This window comes from Accipiter gentilis, chromosome 30 (genome assembly GCF_929443795.1).
Source record: "Accipiter gentilis chromosome 30, bAccGen1.1, whole genome shotgun sequence".
NCBI lineage: Eukaryota > Metazoa > Chordata > Aves > Accipitriformes > Accipitridae > Astur > Astur gentilis.
In genome coordinates, this window is record NC_064909.1 from 7,197,913 (window position 1) to 7,218,963 (window position 21,051).

Consider the following 21,051-nt stretch of genomic DNA (forward strand, 5'->3'; position numbering starts at 1 on the left):
GATTGTCCACTTCCTTCCTTTTCCAAACCAGAAAGCTGAGCTCTCTAGCCCTCCCAACACCAGCTTCAATCCCTAGAGAGACCAAGGGGTCTCTTATATTGCCACACTAAAGTAACCACTCAAAACACACAGAGAAGAAAAACCTGCCTCTTGAGATCACTCTTTGCTCAAGCAAAACGTACAGGCCAATTTGCTTTCTACAGCAACTCCATCTTAGGTTGGCTTGACTGGCTAACACTTACTTATTTGTTTCTCACTGCCCTAGGCAGCACATTCATATAGCTATAGCCAGACAACCAATTATTTTTTTCTTTAAAGCTTCCTTACCTATGTTCTTCTACCTGCTCCCTCTGTTCCCTCCTCCTTTCCTTGTCTCCCTCCCCTTTCTCTTTTGTTCTTTCCTTGTAACATCCAATTTCCTGGTTTCAGAGAGCAATGCATGAATTCTTTCCCTTCCTGAGCTTGCTTTTCTACCGATCTTACAAGTTCTGCTTTTGTCAGCCTGTATAAGCCCAACCATCCCCTTCATCTTTCAGCCCTTCTCTTCACCAAGGAAGTGTCCATGTGACCATCTGACGCCCCCTCCCCCCCATCTTTCCCCTCACAAAAGCATTATATTTCTATTTGGTTTAAAAGAGTCCTTCCCCACAGTTTGCAAGGACCTACATTTCGTTCCTCTCCTCCTAGCTGCTGCTTCCAAGCCCAGTACCTCCATAGCATGGGCACCCTCAGTGGGAATCAGCCACCTGGACTTTAGACGGCACCACATGAAAGCCTCTAACACCAGCTATTCTTTAAAAAATGTGTTCCACGAGAAACTAAGCCGGGCCTGCTATGCTGGTACTTTGACACAGCACTGAATTCATACAGATTTTAAAACCACGATACACCCCAACCACCTCTGTTACTCCAAACACAACTAATCAACAGATTTTAATTTCAGTAAGGTCCTCAAGATGTTACATACAAAGGGGGGAGGGAAGCGAACCCAAAACACAAACCGAATGCATCTATACCTCCAGTGGACTTTGTTTTCTAAGCAACCCTTGGAATTTTTGCCTATTGTTCTCTGCTGCGCACAAGGGAGCGTTTGGCAAGTGATTTCTATTTTTAGGATGTCTGGGAATGCTTTGCTTCGGTTTTTCTTTTTCGCTTTGTAGGACCACAGTGCCATCTATTGGGAAAGCTATGAAGAACAGACTCTTCTTGGCTATTTACTATTTGTAAAGACTAAAAATATTTACTACTTCGGTTTCAAAACAATTAGGTGGGCCAAGTCTTTATCGTAGGCTTTTACAGGCATTTGTTAGGATATGCAAGTCCCAATATTATAGAAAGTTCCAGACTGATGCATTCAAAGAAACTTAAGTTAAGCAACCACTTAAGAGCCTCATAAGCACCAAAACTGTACTAAAATGCCAGAAACAAAAGTTGCCACCTTTAGAAATACAGGCCAGGAAGGGCTATCCTACACGAGCCAGTCTCTCCTCCTCCTAGATCCTGCATCTCCCACTCCAGTGGGACTCCCTGTTTGAGCAAGATCATATAGGGATAAACACAAAGCCTGCTCCCTAACCTGATTACTACTAATTCTCCAAGATCAGGAAGTAGCTAGATTTTCGTAAATTCTCCTTCCCGCAATAAGCAACGTACACGAAAAGCTTCTCGGAGTCTATAAGCAAGCCCTCTTTCTTTCCACAGCCAGTGGGAACTCAGAGCAGCCAGATAAGCCTGTCGAGTGCGCATAGTCCTTACTCAACATTAAATGAAGAGCAACATGAATTTTAAGAAGAGGGACCTTTTGAAAATGGACCCGGGAAGGATTTCAGATGAGTTAGGGAAATACAGGCCTGTCATCCACACCAGGCAAATTACTAGAGAAATAAAGAACATGGCAGAGGCTAGAAGCGGCAGGACCCTAGATAAACCAGGCAGCATGGAAGACTCACCATGGGGAAACCCGTCCTCCCAGGTGCACTTCCAGGAGCACCTGTGGCCTGTCCAAGCCCCTCACCAGCCGAGGGCAGCCCCCAGGCTGAGGCCAGGGCTCCCCTAGCCACCGCCTGCAAGGACAGTGATGAACACCCAGCAGTGGCTCAGTGCAGGCAGGACAAGCTCTGGCAGTTGGTTTTCAAAAGGAAAACGAGGTACAGGTGAACCACATTATTATTATTTGGGGAAGAGGTGGGAGGGGGAAGGAGGGATTACTTCTCTCTAGATCACGTCAGTACAGCTGGCACTTTGCATCACTCACACACAGGTGTCTTCTAAATATGTCATATGCATACATTAAAGATTTAGAAAAGAAGACGGCGCTCACCCACAGACATTGGGAGCTCTCTCATAATGGTGTAAAGGTATCTTTACACATCTGTATATCAATACACATACGTATATACACATGTTTTTATATACATACAAGCCACTGCCAACTAGCATTAAAGCATTAACCAACAAGTCAGGACCAAGCAGCCCAACAAAAAAACCAGCTCAGTATAAATGAAAACATATACTTCATTTTCATATGTCTGTAAGACACCTAATTTTCAGGAAAAAGTTGCAAATGCAAGCAACAGCCTGAGGCACTCCCCAGTTCAGCCTGTCAGAGCTGGTGAGGCCACGAAAGCAGCACCATGGCTGCCCCAGCTCAGCACCGCGCAAGGACAGGCTCCTCACACGCCCTGGAGAAACCCTGCCGAGGCCCGAGCCTTGACCCCGCTCCCCACAGCAGCTCCTTGGGGAAGGAAATAAAACAGACTCACTAACCTCAGCTCCAACATGGCCCCCTTCCTCCTGAGGCTCTGCAAGGCCACCCCAGCACCAGCCCCACAGCAGCACCTTCACCTGCCGGGGCAGGAGGAGGCCCCAGCACCACCCCTGCCCAGGTGCCCACAGCCAGACCACAAGCAGCTGCACCGCTCCACGGGGCTTTATTTCATCTTATTTCGCAGCCCTGCCTCCATCAGGAAGCCCTCATGCTTTAGCAGCAGTTTACTTTATTTTGAAAATACCCATCAGATAAATAACATTCTTTCTTTGTACAGGGGTTTCTAGTAAATCCCCATAAATTGTCCTGATTTAGCACAATTTTCAGTGTGAACTCCCCATCTCAGTACGTGTTTCCTTCAGGTGTCAGGCATAGGAGTCAATCAGGAGGTAAGGCCTCTGCTGCAGGGATGCAAACAAGTGTTGCCTCACATGGTGATTTTGGTCTTTTTTTCTTTTCATATGCAAGAGAAAAATCATCTTGAAGTGAGAGTAAAAGCCAAGGTAGTAGGACCAAGAGGATGAAGGAGGTCTTGCGAAGAAGGCCACAGCACCGTGCAGCTCTCACTGCTTGTCCCAGCTGCTCTCTGGCACTGCAGAGGCAAGTCGCAAAAAAGCAGTGAACACAACGAACAAGATCTGCTTCGTGCGCCTCGTACTTGGCAAAAATTGCACAGCCACCCTCCCCGCCCCCCCCAGCACACCAAAGCAAGACCCCAAATGCAAAACTAGTGGTTCCTCCTTGGTGAGGGAGCCACCACCTGAGCCTGGAGGCATACAGGGGAGCTGGGAGAGGGAGAAGGCAGCAGCACCGCCCCCACTCAGTTTCTGGAAAACGTGGTCTCTGTCCAGGAAGAGTCCCTCACCCTCTGCTAGCTTTTATTTTCCGGTTACACAAGAGCAGCATTTTCACTCTTTAGTATTTCCAAGTACCTCTGCAAATATTCCTCTGTGCAGCCTGTACTCCTCAGGACTGGGACACGGCACCCCTGCATGGAGAAAACGTGAAATTCAGTGCAAGCAAAGGATGAATTTTATTTACCCTTAGATATGTTACAGACCTCTCCTGTTGATGTGGGCTTCCTTATGCTGATATGGCAAACGCTTCAGGCATGACTGCACCATCACCGAAATCAATGAAATCAACGCAAAATTCAGAGGGGTATCTAGAATAGGGAAGAAATGGTAATTAAAAACCTTAAAGTCGCACTTCAGGGAGTTAACGCCCACAGTATAGACATTATGGGCTGATTTGGGCAATAAAGGTGCCGCTGGCTGCGTGATCTTGAGGGTCTCACCGAACTTTTTGATATACATTGCACTGTGAAAGGGGTAGACTTAACATAGAGGTGGGTTCGCAAGATCTGGGCCTAAACATTCAGGCAGCGTCCCCCAACCTGCTCTTTCAGGAAGCTGCCCTCTTCCCGTGGCCCTACCGCCTCTGAAGTTGTGAAAAGAAACCTGAAGTTATTTGAATTATTTTCCTTCCTGCTACAGCACGCACATGCGTAAAGCTCTACCGAGGTAATGAGCTGTTACGCAGACTGCCACTGCCGAAGGAGGCAAAGGGGGGGGGGGGGGGGATTTTGCTACCCTTCAGTTGTAGTTACCGCACCAGTCCCTACTTGCACCCTGTAGTAAGCAACACAGTATAAAATAACCTTTATTTCCTGCGAGTTGGCGCAAGCAGCTATTCCTCTGACAATAAAGAGCCCCAGGCCAGCGCTCCCTCTGCGGCCACCGCCGGCCACTTTCCACACGCACCGCACCCCCCCGGCAGCGCCGCCCGGCAGCCAAAGGCCCCCGGGCGCGCGCGGCAAGGTGCCCGCGGGCGAGCCCAGGCTGCCGCCGCGGCTGCATAATTTTTCCGTGAACTTTTTTCTTTCTTCCTCCCGAGCGCGGCCGAGTCCCAAAAAAGCCCGTTTTCCCTCCCAAAAAGCTGGGTGCTCCAGGTGAGGCTCGAACTCACAACCTCGGCATTGCTCGGCTTTGTACTGCTGTATAAGTACCGCGCGCTAACCGATTGCGCCACTGGAGCCCTGACACCAACTCCTCCCGAACGGTTTATCAAGGGCTCGCCCGCCCCGGCGGGGCAAGGGCGGCGCCGCGCCCGCCCGCGCCCCGCGCTGGGCAGCGGCCCCGGGCCGCCCCGGTTCTCGGCCCGGGCCGCGCTCTCATCGTTAACGGCCGCTGACAGCGGCGCGGGGCGGGGACAAGTGACTGGGTGGACGCCGCGCCCTCGGCGAGGGCGGCGCCCCCAGGCACGGGAGGAAGGAGAGCGGCTGCGGTGCCGCGACTAAGCCCCCCCCCCCGCCGGCAGGGCGGGCGGCCCGGCGGGCCGCGGCTCCGCGAGCTCGGGCGGGGCCTGCCGCGCGGGGCGGGGCGGGGACCCCGGCCCGCCGCCGGCTCGGCGCCGCGCCGCGCCGCCCCCCGCGCCCAGGGCGCCCCCCCCCCCACCCCCCCCAGCGCCAGACATCGCCGCCGGCTGAAGCGGCCCCCGGCGTTCCGCGCTCCGGAGATGAGGCAGGCAAGGCCCCCGGCCCCGGGTCGTGCGGGACCAAACCTCCTGACGGCCTGCGGTAAAAAAGGCGTTAGCCGCCAGGTCAGCGAAGTTCGTCCTCCCGCTGGTTCACGTCGGTGGGGAACGGTGCACCCGTCTGTCGTGCTCAGGTCCGAGCCGGAGAGAAAACCAGCGCGTCCCTGCCCCTAAACGAAGCGATTCTCTCCGCAGTACCACCGGCTGCGCACCCTAGGGCGTCGCAGGCTCCTTGCTGCTCCGCTGCCGAGAGGGGAGACAAGTAGTACAGGTTAAAAGGAATCGTATAAAATGACTTCTGAGTGCTAGTTAATAGAAGTAACCAAAGACACGGGGGGTTATCCCGTATGGATAATTCATTGAGGGCTTACTTTACCTCTGGACGGGATTGGGCGCTCTGACGTGAAAATGCTGAATAGATCTAAAAGGCCAACGTTACTTACACGTGGAAACAACACAGTGTGTATCTGATCTGTTACACGCTTAGAAACAGTTACCAGATGAAAGCACAAAGCCTTAAGCACATGTTTATTGTTAAAGTGTACCGCTAACACGGATTTATCCTGCGGTCAGATCTGTCGTACCTTTACGTGGCAGGAAGATGGTAAACATAATCGGCATCAGCAGATATTTAAACACAAGCAATGCTCCAACACTGTTACGCCGTCGAGACGGAGACATACTCTTTCTTTTTTTCCACCCGTGGTTAGGCGTTGTCACCGTGTTTACTTTCCTAGGCAGCGCTGTTGGGTTACTGACAGAAATACTAGCAACCATTTTCCTTTCTACCGCTACTTCACTCTGGGCAAAGCAACAAGCTCCGGGTATTGCTTTACAGGGTGGATGGTTGTAGAGGGTGCTACGCAGCGCTTGGATTTCCGTGGCCTCTAAAAGTGAAATATTGGTGGCCCAGCAGCAGGTGACAGGCACTCAGCCAGTTTTAAGTAAATAGCACTGATCTCCCAACTGCTTTTGGCAGATTGAGTGGCAGTTACATGTGACTTCATTACCTCCTCCACCCACCTCTGATCCATAAATGAGCTGAAACTTTCTGAGACTGTTTTGAATGGAGACAAGGTCCTTCTTGCTTGTCAAGAAAGTTGCTCTGCTGTTGGTACTATTACTGTGGGCATTACTTAGAATACGTTTCGGTGGTATACACCATTGACAGGTAAAGCAACATGCGATTGCTGTATCTGACCACTGATGAAGGTGGCTGGCATGGAGAAAAAGAGAAAAACCGACAGTTCATTTCTTAGAGAAATTTCCCATCATCACATAGGTTTAGTTGGCATACCAGAAAACATCAGCCGCCTTCATTACCCTTAGCAGTGCATCATTACACTAGAAAATTAAATATTCTATACCACGCAAAGATTGCTGTGAACATAATTTCATCCAAACAAGCACTTTTTTGGCAAATACAAGAATGTCGGGAAGAATCAAAGCTGAAGCTGTAAATACATGGACAAGCTCTTTCTTGCAGATTTAACCTTACACTCAGCCAAGAGTGAGGACTCAGTGAGTCTAATTTTGGTGTTTATAGAGATGATAATCACTGCGCGTTTTATTTTAATCGTCATCACCATGAAAGTAACGGTGATAACAGTAAAGATTCCAGTAGTTTTCGTGGGATCTTTAACTTTTCTACTGTGCTATGGGATTCACTTGCTTCTTAGGTTTGTCCCCACAGAGACTGAGGCTCTTGATAGTGTGTTTATATCCGTGAAATTTGGCCATGTGAATTAGTTTGTAGGAACATAACTGTACTTGGGTTCAAGTAGTAGGCTTGTTACCAATTTGAATTTTTGTTTTCAGCAACTATATAGGCCTTTTTAATATAAATAATTTTTCATTTTTTAAAGAAGTACTTCCTTTGTATTTGTTCTCAAAGAACAAACAGAAGCAGCTCAGAATTGACCAAAAATAGGAAGTATGTTCAACTGGGTGAAATGGATTATTTAGTCATATATAGGTCTTTCTTCTTCCATTTCTTCATAATATTAAAAAAAAAAAAAAAAAAAAAAAAAGATAAAAAGCAGAAGTTAAAGCTGTCCTAATAATGGTGCAGAAAGTTACTTGCTTCCTTCTGCTTGCAGAATCTCCAAATTATCACTTCAGTGTAGCTCCATTATTTTAACAACCAGGGAAGATAAATCAGTCTCTGTATTGCACAGGGACAGAAAGGCAAAGTTGAAATGATACTAAAAGGATTTTGTACTCAAATTGCTGGTGAATGCAAACCTCCCCTGGTGAAGATTTTTCAGAATACTTCTTAGCACTAAGTATGAAAAAACCCAAAGCTTAAGAGCCAATTTTCACAATGCTGTTTGCTTTCAAGAGTAAAATGGGCAGAGCGGAGCAGGCAGCATCCATACTTGCTGGCTTTATGGTCTGTTTCCCTCTCCCCTTCCCAGGGGCCCTAAGCCATTCTAGGTCTTTATCATCAGTTCTTTAGGTGAAAAAAAAAAATAAAAAAATACAGGGAGTAATGGAAAAGTGACCAAATATCAGTTTAATACAGATAAAAATCCTGGCCAACAAACCTGAATACCTCTTCTAACTAGAAACGCAATATTTAGCTTATGTGCTTTTTGTTAACATATCCTGCTTGCTGGACATCAGCTAGTAAATTTAAGTCTCTAATAGGTCTGGTGGTTGAGGAAAGTAGAAAAATAGCGTAGGTGCTGTCCTGAACTCATTTTTTTTTTCTACTACCGCTTTTTTCATGTACCCTTAATACAAAAGATGGATTATTTTTGAGTAGCAGTGCTGTGCTTCAGTAGTCTTATGCTTCTCTGGCAGCAAAAGCTGACAAATCGAGTCCTTACCTTTGCATAAAGGGAGGGATCTGAGCCAAAAGTGAGAGCAGAAACCCCAGCTGCTAGAACAGGCTTTGATGGATGTGAAGAGTCATTGCGAAGCAGATTAGCAAGAGAAATCCAGGCCTCTATCAGGTCACGAGGCATATGTATTTATTTGGGTCTCATGGAGACTTGTAACACTGGCTCTTTTCTTTGCCTCTCCAATACAATTCACAGAAATCAAGTTTCATGGCCTGGTACTTCTAGGCCTTGTAGACCATTTCTTAGCCCTCCTCAAAAAAACCTAAACAACAAAATCCCAACGTTCCCTTATACCTGTTATACACATGGAGAGGCCATTAACTGCATTTTTCAAAACCTATTGGTTACAGAACGTAGCAGAAAATGCTAACCTGTGATAATAACCTCAGCTTCATACTAATGGTGAATTTTATAAGTGAACTTCATTTGTTTCCTCCCTGAGTAGGTCTAGCTATCGGGTTTTCATACCTCACTCTAGCCACAGAGTGGATTTATCACCATGCAACAGATAGTTTTCTCTGCAGGTAATAGTACATTGTATTCTGCCTAGTGGAAAAAAAGTGGAGACTAGGGATTAGAGTAAGGGTTGCAGACAATAGCCCTGCAGTTAAAACTGGCACATGAATGTTGTGGTGAACAAGGCTTGGCTCTATCACTTCCAGGATCTGTGTTTTTTCCTACTGTGGCTTTGTACAATCTCTTGGTTTTCATGCCCAATAAATGGAGTCCTGCTCTGCAATACATGTTGCTAATGATGAGGTAGAGCTTTACAAAATTGTGGTCATTAAAACAGAGTATCTTCAGTTCTCCTGGTCCTGCCAGGCTGGGTCACAATCTTCTAAGTGAAAGTGCATGTTAAATAGAAGATCTCTTTCCTTTGCAGCTGAATAGTGTTCCAGCAGCCTACAGTACAAAAAGCACTGAAGTGTTCCTGTCTCTAGGTCCAAAACCAGGCCTAATGACTTTGCTATGCACTGGTGTCTCACCACAGCCATTCTGATAGTAGAAATTTCATGTGCTAAATAAATAATGGGTGGTGGGGAGGGTGTTTCTATAATTGAGTGAAATAATAATTCCTTTGGGCTTATTTCAGAGGAAATTATTGCCAGTCCCATTGTGATTGAACTAATACAGCAGAACTGTAATCCACGTGTGGATCTTGTTATCCCAAAATAAATGGGGTTTTTTTGATCAATTATGTAATTAAACTAAACTGCAAAGAAGTGATAGAGATGAAGGTAAAACAGAATCACCCTTACACATACTGGAATAAGAACATTGGTATTAGTTAAAACTCACACTCCATTGCTTTTTTCCATTGGAAAATTATAATGGTATAAGGTAAAGAACTCCCAAATTTGTACTGTTCCAGCATGCTGACTCTTCAGTCCAGCAGCTGCTGGACTGCTCATATGCACAAGCCACGGAGCATGTAACACTCACTTTTAAACAAATCATATTATAACCTTATACCCATACACATTCACCCACTAAGCACAGTGTAAATAGAAGACTAAGCTACGTCAAGAGCAACTGAAAAGTGCCAAAATTTTACAATGTCTTGGGTTTTTTTGTTTACTACCCATTTCATATATTTCAAGTCTGAAAATAAATGTTTATACATTTGCTTATTAAAAAATGGGGGTGGCAGGGAACAGAGTAAGCAATCCCGTAGGAACTACGTAGACATTGAACAGAAACTAGTGAAGGAATAAAGACTAATACAGGTCTGGAACGCCTGGCAGTTTTCAGTTTCTTGTTTGCCTGATAATTTGGTGACAGTATGCTGCACTTTCCCAAAGGGCATCACAGAACCAGGTTCAGCTCTCCAACAAGGCCCGCTACGACATTGCAAAGAGAGGATCAAATTAGAAATGAGCATTTATGGATAGCTGCTTTTGGTTTTACAAATGCAAGAGATTTCTTTATTTTTGTTATTTGGCAGAAGACGACCCCAATATTTTCAAACACACTCCCCCAAACATTCAGCCCAAGAAGGTTGAAGGGAGGTGGTGAAAAGGAAATGGGGCTCTATTATCAAGCCTGAAATATCTATATATGGTTATGCATGTATAAAAATACTTTTTGTATATTATATGTAAGTAAACTTTGAGCAACTGCTCTCAATTTGCATTTAGCTTTGAAATCTGTTTCTATACTAGACTTGCAGGGTGTGGATGCCCGAGTCATGCCCATTTTCCTAGGTGTCAGTTTGTGTATGTAACAAGGCAGTTTTTGTAAAGAGGAAACACACACTCCAGTTGATGCAGTAAAGCAAATTAAGACACCTCCTGTAGGCAGAATCAGTCTCTGATGAAAATATATATTTTAAAAACACTAGTCAATTATTAGCTAAGCTGCTGGAGCATGAGTACTCTTTACAAAGTAACCTTTGGCTGATGGACCTTGATGACCCTTTGACACTGAAGCCTGAAGACACCTCTTCTACCAACCAATCCTCTGAGCTCTGGGGATGGAACCACATGCAGTTTGCTCACAGAAAGAGCACTCTGCAAACTCTAGTATCTCCGTCAAAATTTTCATAGCTGGTGGACCATGGAGCTCCTTGTAAATGTAAGAAAATGGATAGAAGAAAATGAAACTGCCTTTTTGCCACCTGTGTGCAATAAGCTTATGTAAGTAAATGAAGATTATTTTTTTTTTTACCCAGTTCTTAGGTATATAAATATTCCTAGCTATAAGAGGAAGCTGCTAAAATGCATACATGCTGAAGATTAGTAAGGAACTGTAGTTCCTCTCAGACTGCAGTCAGTCAGAGTGCTGTTTCAAAGAACAGAAAGTGAAATCTGTTTTCCAGTAACTCAGCAAGAGCTGTAAAGATCAACTTGAATATAAGATATTTGCCTCAACTCAAAGTCTCTTGGTAGGCAGTTAGACTGAGTTCAGGGAATTTGCGTCAGGCCCTGTGACGATAAACTTGTAGAAATCAGAGGAGATGGCATCACATTCAGAAATGATAAGATTTAGCTAACAGATTAGTGCTACCAAATTACAGCCTGGGACAGCTGCTAGAGCTGCTGAGAGTCATTCCAACATTGCAGATGACCCAAAGCTGCAGGAGCAATCAAAACCAGTGGGACATATCACTGAAGGATAGTGTGAAAGGAAGGGCAGGGGCACTGGAGGAGTAGGTTTCCAGGGCATTTCCAGAGCTGTCAAGGCAGGGTAGGGAGGCTGAAGAGCCAGCTTAAAGCTATGAACCATATTTGAATGAGACAGCTAATAAAAGAAAAAAAGTGGGGGCATTATGCAGTTGTACAGCATGCATATTCTCAGTGCCAAAGCTCATGAACAAATTCCAGCGTAAATAATCCAACGTGTGGCACCTTTTAGTCACAAAGTTAGCAAGGATTCCTTTTGTCAGTGAAGTTGAGGACAATATATTTTGTCCAAAACTGTCTATACAGAAGGCTTTCCTAAGAAAGGGTTCTCTCTAAAGAATGATATAAACCCAGGTTTTAGAAAGAAAATAAAAACCATTTTTTCTTGCTTTTAATTTTAAAAAAATAATCTTGCATTACAATTTTAATCATTAAAAAAAAGCATCAAAGAATATGCTTCTTGCCCTACCCTGAAGTGCTACCTCTATTCAAAAGCTGAATGGGCAGTACTGTAGCAGTGATATTAATTTCCATTCACAGATGCAAGGATTACTTTTCAAAGTAATGGTTGCAAGAAAAAGATAAGGTAAAAGGCACATCCTTCCTGAGATGTCTGTGTTGAAACTACAATTGTATGTTTAACTGAAATATTATGAAACTTGAATCACTACAATAGTTTCACAGTGGGAGAGAATGAGAAAAGCGTCATCTTAGGAGTGTTTGCTTTTCTTTCATTTTCAAAATGGTTTTAGGAAGCATTTTGTAAAGCGTATCCATTTCTAAAGCTTGCCAGTGACGGTGGTAAAATTTTAGTACTTTACGTATATGAAATAGTCGTGGGTTTCTTTCCTCATCAGTAAGAACCTTTTTGTTATTACCGCACTGTTTGTTCTGCACCACGTACCTGCAGTTCTGAAGTAACTCTAGAATGTGACGTCTATCAGAGGTCTTCCCTATAAACATTATAACAAGCCACAGTGAGAGAAGGAGCATTTTTTTGTGGTAAAAATTGCATAGATTAAAAAAAATAATCCATTTTTCCAATGTAGCTTCAGCTTATGAAGAAGGAGAGGAAAGCCATCTACTGTGCAGATCGAGTCTCACCACCTGCTGCTCCTGGTACCTGCTGGTACCATTTTCTTTATGTGGTTAAGAGGAGAAATATATGAGTATATGAAACTAAATAGGCCATTGATTAGCACCTTATTCTAAAAATAGTGCCATCAAGTAATTTTCACACCCCTGAAACATTTACGATGCTCTAACTGCATTTTGGCAGTCTTAGCTGAAACTGCTTTCCTTCCTTATGCTTTTTCTTCTTAATGCAACTATATTAACCAGACAGTTTTATTTAGCAATATGGACAAACAAACCTATTGGAGTTCGTGCTTGTATTTCATAGCTGGATTTTTTTGATGGTGTCATTATATAATTGTTAATGACAGGAATGATTAACCCATAGTTGCCTGTTTATTATGTAAAACCTAGCTAAATCCATAGGGTAACAGAATTAATGGTAGATTTGCCAAACAAAAACTTGAGCAACAATGATTTTTAGAGCAGTATTTTCACTTTCAGTTATTGAACTAATAATGAAATTGTATGGGTTTCGATAAAAAAATTATCTTTACAGCAGACTACAAGATACCCATAGATTGTCTTTCTCTTATTTTATTCTCCAGGGTTGATTTTAATTTATTTAATTATTTATTAGCTGTGTTGTTACTGTTTCAGTTTTCCTGCCCTTCTTCAGTAGAAGTGTTCATTAATGCAGAAGCATTTTAGTGCATTCTTGAAAACAAATATTAAATCTTCATGGTACAAACAGTTCTGATTTCGGTTCCTTATTTCAGGATACGGGCATAAAGCCAAGTGCTATAATGTATACAGGTTCCTATGGTGAAAACAGTCAATTTAAGAATTGTAATTTAATTTAATTCTTTAGACTTTTATTTGACCAACTAATTTGTCACTGTTACTTGTTATTTCTGCTTTACTAGTCCTTACTGTGTTGTTCATTTTCATTTAAATACTCTTCAAAGTACACATGGTAATGGTGGCAGATCAAATAGATATGCTCAGCCATTCATCAGAACAAGCTTCTCTCAAATTCAGGCTTAAGAGGTGCTGACGCAGAGGCACATCATTCTTCCCCATGTTGCAGGGGAGCGTGGCCTTGCTGGCTCTGTGTTACTAGGCTCTCCTGTTAGCCCTAGTATTGCCCAGAATCTCCTCGCTAAAAAGCTGAGGTCAAAACACCTCGGTTCACATGTCAAAAAGAGCTTAAGAACAAATTCTGAATCACAGCTAACAGGCCTAATTTATAGGGGTTTTTAGCAAATGAAAACCTGCTACCTTAACTCTTTATTAGTGTAAGTGGACTGATAGATAATTGGGGTGACATCTATTCTTTGTGACAGCCGAGAGAAGTGCTTATTGGGGCTCTTAAAAGGGGCAAAGTTAAGATTAAGGGCCTGAATCTCCTTTTCTGCTTAGCCACAACCACAATGAAACCATTGTAATGTTGTTCCACCTTAGCAAAACCAGTATAAATAGAAAGTAGCTGATAATTCCTAGCATCAGTATCTCCCATAATTCTACCAATGGGAAGAAAAGTACATTTTTACCTTTATTGACCTTTGAAAGTGTTTTACCTTTACAGAATCCTGATCTAATCGGCTCAGGTTGAAAAGACATTTTCCTGTCGTTCCTGCCTCTTATGTAGCATTCTTTATCTTTATAAGAGCTTCAAAGCTCTTTCCACAGTTGGTAACTATCGACGTCCCCTTTTCATAGCTGGAGGCACTGAAACACCAGAAGGGAGGTAGCTGGCCTCAGGTCACCCAGCAAGAGAGTGGCAGAGCAGAGAGATGCATCCGAGGTCTTTTGAGTTCTCTTTCTGGATGTTGCTTGTCACTCAGCATTGTGTCATTGACTCACTGTCCTCAAAGAATTAAAAAAAAAAAAAAAATAACATGAAATAAAGAACATCATGAGTGGAGGTAGCTTTAAAATGTCACTTTCTTTTCTAGGCATCGCCATCAATTAAATGTGATGTTTGTTGGAGGGCCAAATGAAAGGAAGGATTATCATATTGAAGAAGGAGAAGAGGTAACCTATAGGCTGTGTATATTTTGCTGCTTTAATTGATCTATAATGATTAAGATGCAGCTACTTTTGAAGCTACACATCAGCAATGCCAGGCTTGTGATGTTGTATTTATTAGATCTATTCAAAGACTTAAACAGAATCATTCACCAGAACCATACACCATCTGTGCATTTCCTTTGAAACAAGCACATGAGATCAGATCTATTTAGCTATAATTCATTTCCAAGGGGAAACTAGATAAAATGTTCTGACACATTAAAATGTCTCATTTCAGCATTTTGGAACAAAACTTTGGAAAGGTAATGATATTTTTAAAGTGATACTTTGTTGCAGAAGATTGGTCTATATTTCAAAAGTAACTTTGAAGTTCCAAAATAAAAATAAATTATTTTGATTGGCTTGAAATTATATTTTTCTGGACTTTGTGAAAAACATCAGCATTTTCAGCTTTCATTCAGGTTTGGAAGGTTGAAGAATAGAGTCTCTAAACATTTTTCAAATCAGTCCCCTTTGCTGCACATCTTCTGTATCAAAAGAAAGCCATCCCACCGCTTTGAGTTGTGACTAGCCATTGTGCCAAATGCAGAATATAGGAAGAAAGAGTAGAAACCTATCAAAATTGTAACAGCTTACACCTACTTTGTTAACTGCCTTTTTCATGGAATCGTCTGCTTGGCCTGAGGACTCCTCCGAGTCAGAGGTATCACAAATGGCTCTGAAGGAACACTAAGGGAAAGGGGACACTAGAGGCCTGGCACTAAGGATTTCGGGACGGGAGACAATTTGCCTTGCTTCCCAGCAGAGTAATTTAATTTCAGGGAATTCCAGTAAAACTTGGCCACCTAATTTTAAGTACCTTTGGAAACCCAAGCCTAAGCATCTACAGAGTTCAAGGCAGAAGTGAGTCAAGTCCGAGAAATCCTTTTAAAAAGAAACAAAAATTTGCGTTTGCTTACCATTGAATCATTTCTCGCAAAACCAACCCAACCGTTTCACAACGGCCTTCATTAACTCTCTGTTATAATTGTGCTGTGCAGGTGTTTGTAGTCATCATAACCGCACCACTCTGAAAGCGTGGGTGCTACCTTACCTGCTCACTGTCTGACTCCTGCCCGCTTTGGATTGCCACCACAGCCTCACAGCCCACCCGTGGCTGTGGGCACAGGCATGTCTGTCACCTACCAGGTTACCCAACAGGCACCACGATGTCCCTTCTCAGCGGCCGCGCAGGGGGACCTCTGGCAACGGCCAGGGCCATGCCATCGGGTCGCTTGGGCTGGGAAAGAGGCAAGCCAGGCCCCAGGGCAGCGCCTGTGAAGGGGTTGTTGCTAACCAGGAGAATTTAGCATCCATCATCTATTTACAAGAAAATTCCAGAGACACTTAGCTGGGGAAAACAGAATGTGGAGCAATCGCACCTGTAGGATGACTGCTGAGAAAGCACTGACAAGAATAGCTAATCTCTACGCTGCTGTTACGGTATATTGTCGAGTATTATATGTTAGATTAAAAAAGAGTGAGTGAATTTTCTTATCGAGGTCAATGACATCAAGGTTTGGCAAAGCATAAAATGAAGGTACATATGGAAGTTAACAAATCCATATAATTTTTTCTGCAACTTAGCCTTTTTGGTTTTATACAATTAATTTATTTTCTTGCTCTGAAGAATACATTAGAGCTATACACTAAGAGAGGAACACACAAAAATGAGCTGAAGTTTAACCAGTACAATAGTCTGCACTACAATATAAAGCATATTGGGTTTTTTTTTTCTGTTCCTTACAATCTTGCCTCTCCCTGCATCTCCCAGTTCATAATGGATTATCCTTGGTCCCCAACCCATTCCCATGCTGTTTCATTTTTTTTAAACGTATCTCCTCCTCCCCTTCCATCAAAATGAAAGTTAGGTAAATATAATTTGTCTTTTTTTTTTTTTTTTGCAAGATTTTCCTGTATTTGAAAAGAATTTGGCCTGCCTTTAATAAGCCTAAACCCATTATATGACTTTCCAACAGTATAGAAAGTTAGCTGTATCTATAAAGGCATAACTTATATCAGTATGCACCAGTATAGTAAATTATTACTAATTCAACTGGCTACAAGGTTTTTTAGATATCAGTACATCCTCATTTACATGGATTATTTGCTCATTAGCAAATTGCCCACAATTACTCAGCAACCAAAAATGGAAACATAAAATTCCTATCAGATAGGAAAATTGGCAATATACACATCAGAAGCATTATCAGTTACTTATCAGTTTAACATATGGGCCAATTTTATGGAGGTACAATATAGTCATAGATTGCATTTTACCATAGCTTTTCATCAGACACATTTGCACCTTCCTGTGATCTAATTTAGATCCATGTTTTTCATTAGAGAAGAATTATGAGGCAGAGAGTATCCTAGTAAAAGGTCATAGTCCTAAATTAGACTTGGGATTAAAAAAACCCAAACATTTAAAACCATGTTCAGCTCATTATTTTGGCAGGCAAAAGGTCATTTATAGTTCTGAGTGATAATTTGAAAGATAAACTATATAGGCCTACTGTTAACAGGCCAAATCATGTGAATGCAAAACCCCGTAAGTCCTTTATGCAAATTTAGCTGATGCTATTCTGCTGTATTATTCTGATAGCAAAGAAGTGTTAGTTTAGAAAAGAAAATTAAATTTAGGATTGTTTATATCTGTTCACTCATTATCGTATGCCTGTTATCACCCAGCTTACAGTATGTCCTGTGGCACAACTTGTGCTTGCCAGCCTGCAGCTCACAGCAACAGGGGGTTCACGTGCAGAGATAAGGGCTTAGGAGCATCCTCCGGCTCCTGAGCTGTTCTCTGTTGGTGCTGTTAATGTGCAGGTGTATCGGGAAGATCAGTTCTGACTGGCTAATTATGAGAAAAAACGGAGGCTTGATTTGGACTCTCTTCAAAACCTTTTAGGATTGTCTCCTGAACAGTCATTTATGCTAAAACGACAGCTAGTCTCGCACAATTTTTTTCCTCCTCTCAACAAGCAGGAGTTTCCTAAATATGTAACTCGACATTTTCTTCCTTCTTAGTTTTGCCTCCACTGCTTCACTTCCATCTTAATTTTCTATGCACTACTTATTTGCCATCCTTCTGCACAGAAGTACGGCCTCATACCTGAGACATTGTTTTCCATTGAACAGGTTTTATAAGGAGCCAAATCAAGCTGCACTTTACCAGAGATAAACCATTCACATTCTTTGGCTTGACTTTACCACTTTGTCGTATTCATTCTTTTTCCTATTTGTAAATGTTAAGTTCCCCCCTTGCTCCCTTCTCCATCAGAACAGAGATGCAGTCAACAAACATTTGCTTGGACGTTCTCTGCCTCTAAATCAGACTCATTCTTAAAATGAAACTGCATTGCTTTGGGAAATGCATCTTCTGTTGAAACATGGCAAAAAACCTGCTGTGAGAATGCACCTTTATAGCTATATGGACAAAACTTACTTAATATGCACTGAAATGAAAGTGGTTTTGCTATATAGCTAGTTTTGTCAAGAGAGCTTTGGATTACATGGACTAGTAACTACTCGTCTTGTGTAGTCAACTTGATGAGACCACTGAAAGCTTCTGTGGTGCTCCTGACATGATGCTCAACCCCTCACGGCTATGGGATAGCAGGTGCATCCCAGGTACCAGGGAACAGTCCTCGACATACCTTTGTGTCTTGAACTTTTCATCATACAGTAGCATTTGTGACAAGAGGAGTTTCGGTGCTTACACAGTTCACAGACTTCATGGTGTATTTACTGCATTTTTGCTTACTTGCAAAGCCTGAGGGGGGAAAAAACCCTTCTAATCTTATCTTATAAATTCATTATATAACTTCCAAAGAAATAAGGTAAGTGGAAACTGAAGGGAACTGTGTATTTTGGAGGAAGTTAATGACAGACAAAACCCATAATCGTAACAAAGCTTAGCTATAGTAAAAGAATTTCAGATTTTATTTACTGCATCGTGTGGGCTGCTTTGGGGGAAAGTGAGATATGCTAACAGCTAAATCTAGGATCACAGAAGTAGTTCAGCTCCTGTCTCTTTACCCACTTCAGACCACCACTTAAATACAATGAATCTCCGCTAGCTGACTTTGATTTCTTAACAATTTATATTCGGATGTTGTGTCTACATAAAACAGTGCAGTTCCATGCAGAGAAATTCAAATCAGCCTTTCATCTACCATCTGCAACACATTTGCATTGGCATAATATTCTGCTTGATTCTAAAAGCCCTGCTTCTCACTGTGCTGTGCGTATTTTACCCTAAGTTTCTGCACTCAGCATCTAGGTTACTTCCTATGGATAGAGCCACCTAAGTACTGATGCAGCCCCACAGATCAGAGCCCTTACGCTGCAGTCCTAAAGAGGACTCTCGGAACAGAAATTCCCTCTCTTTTGATCATCTTGGCCAATCTCTTCAGCTTCTCCTAGCATATTTATATGGCCTGATCGAGACAGAGCAACATCTTGTTCTGAAACATGATACAGATTTGGTCTTGTCTGTCACAGCTCATCTGAGTTTTCTAACCCAAGTTCAATTTCTCTTTTTCTCCACCTCACACACACACCACAAGTAAGACTTGACTCCAGTTTCTGACAAATAACCTGCTTAAATGAAGCCTGACCCCTTCTTCTAGCGTATGCTGCTCTCTAGTCAGCATGCTTTTGAGAAACTCTTCCCTAGCAGCTCAGTTCTCCCTTTGCATTATATGGGGATATGGATGCCTAAGAAGAAGGGGAAAGGGGCTATGTGAGCATTCCAGTAGCTAGTTTTGTGGTGCTTATCTCCCAAATAAAACTGAGAATGTGAGTCGCAACAAAGCAAGACAAATCTTTTTGCTTATTTACATTTAACACCCCCCCAATTCATCTGGTGAAAACTCTTTGAATATTTTAAGAAACAAAGGTCCTATTACAAAGTAATAAGAGAGATGATCCTTTTGCATCAGAAAGAGATTGTGTCTTCAGAAATAAGTTTGCTGCATAAAATTGTTGGGATGAGTTTGGGGTAGTATTCAGGTTTCACAGATGACATGTAAATGAGCAGAGTAAAAAAAAAAAAAAAAATCAAAACACCACAACATCATTTTCTCTACCTTCCTCATCTGTTTGCCTTCCATACTTCTGATGGCTGAAAAGCCTTGTGACGAGAGGCGGAGAAAATTGTTTTTCTGTGCTCAAATACATCAGTCACCACTGAAGTCTGGAAAACACCCAGGCTCTACTCCCACATCAGAATTTGATTTGCTCTGCAAATTAATTTAGTGCTTAGCAATCTGACAAGCAGTACAAGCCAGGGTATGCCAAGTCCGGGCCTAATCCCAGAAGTAGCTGAGCAATCCCAAATTCCACTTTCAGAAGCAGTCAGCACTCAAAGTACACTGCAAATTGCAGGTATCTTTACAGGTCTACGAATAAGCTCTCAGCTACAAAAGCCCTCACAGAGCTCTGGGCTCCTACATCTAGGCAGAGTTTGATATCAAAGGTGAATCTAAATTAAAATACATACATTGCTGTACATAATATAAAATAGACTTGTTTTTTAATTGGCCTGTACAAACCAATTAGAAACACTGTGTTCTTCCCCTGCTACATGCTTCCTTCTTTACTCTGCTAGGATACATGTACTTGGATGAAGCAGCAATACAATTCTCACCACGTTAATATGGTGGGGATGATACTGCTCTTTTTAAGGTAGTATCCACACTTTCTACTACCCTGTTGAAATTAATTCCTACCAAGACAAGCAGCTTCAGTCATGCTTCCACTGAAGGCAACCTCTCTGCATCTCCACCTATTGTCTCCAGAAATGCCTGCATAATTTATTTTATGTGTCTTCATAACTGAGTGAAATAACCATTTATGGACTTGCCAATGATTCAGCACTGGTCATGCTGCCTTTCACTGCAGCTTAACACAATACTACCAGGTCTGAAGCATGCTCAAGAAGGATGAAGCAGACTAAGGAAGGAGGATGTAATTATCCTACAATAAAGAGAATTTAAGGAAAATTAAATGAGTCAAAAAAAACCCTCTCAATATTAAGGGCCTTTCAGTTTAGTTTTCATAGGTATAACTGCAGTTTTAATGATCATATTGAGCAATGTTTTGAAAAAATGTTATGCTTAGGGTAAAGAATGACTTCTAGGTGGCTCATAACTTCTAGAGGCAAGGTGAGAAATAATAATAAGAAGTGTTTTTAGTGTAATCATAACAAGAAGATGCCACATAGTAAGCAGGAAAGCTAAACAAAAGGCAGAAGTCTGCAAAATGAAAGGAAGAAAAGAAGGAGGTATAAAAATAATAAAAATAATAAATAAGCATGTTTAGTAATAAAAGGGATAAAAAGACACATGAACAACCTTTGTTTCTTCCTTGAGCCACATTTTTCACCCAGAAAGACAAATCCATGTTTGATTTTGACCTATTATGCAGTAGCAGTGTACAAATCTAGGCTTCTCTGCAAGGAGATATATATATGTATATATTACATGTAACGAGATCCTGTCATTAATAAGATGCTAATAGAGTGAAAATGTTGCACATTTCCTCAGTTTTCAGTACTACTGTGGATAATGGATACCAGATTATCCCAGTAAAAACAGACCAATTAGGAAAGCTTATATTTTCAGGCAGC

General features: G+C 42.4%; 2 protein-coding genes and 1 non-coding gene across 3 annotated transcripts in view; 1 reads left to right on the forward strand and 2 right to left on the reverse strand.

Annotated features, from left to right (window-relative positions):
* Nucleotides 1–4,710: 4,710 nt before the first annotated feature.
* TRNAI-UAU (transfer RNA isoleucine (anticodon UAU)) lies at nt 4,711–4,804 on the reverse strand. The gene is made up of 2 exons: nt 4,767–4,804; nt 4,711–4,746 (listed from the first exon to the last, which is right to left on the reverse strand). It is a non-coding gene; the product is annotated as a tRNA-Ile (tRNA).
* A 5,761-nt stretch (nt 4,805–10,565) lies between these two features.
* Nucleotides 10,566–21,051, forward strand: part of HAAO (3-hydroxyanthranilate 3,4-dioxygenase) — a 36,056-nt gene continuing 25,570 nt past the window's right edge. Inside the window, exons 1-2 of the mRNA XM_049833918.1 lie at nt 10,566–10,784; nt 14,303–14,381. Coding sequence (XP_049689875.1) covers nt 10,705–10,784; nt 14,303–14,381 — 159 coding nt within the window. The 5' untranslated portion in view covers nt 10,566–10,704. The remainder of the gene's footprint in view (nt 10,785–14,302; nt 14,382–21,051) is intronic.
* MTA3 (metastasis associated 1 family member 3) overlaps nt 19,078–21,051 on the reverse strand; it is a 230,276-nt gene continuing 228,302 nt past the window's right edge. Inside the window, exon 19 of the mRNA XM_049833914.1 lies at nt 19,078–19,139. Within this exon, the coding sequence (XP_049689871.1) occupies nt 19,103–19,139 (37 nt within the window). The 3' untranslated portion in view covers nt 19,078–19,102. The remainder of the gene's footprint in view (nt 19,140–21,051) is intronic.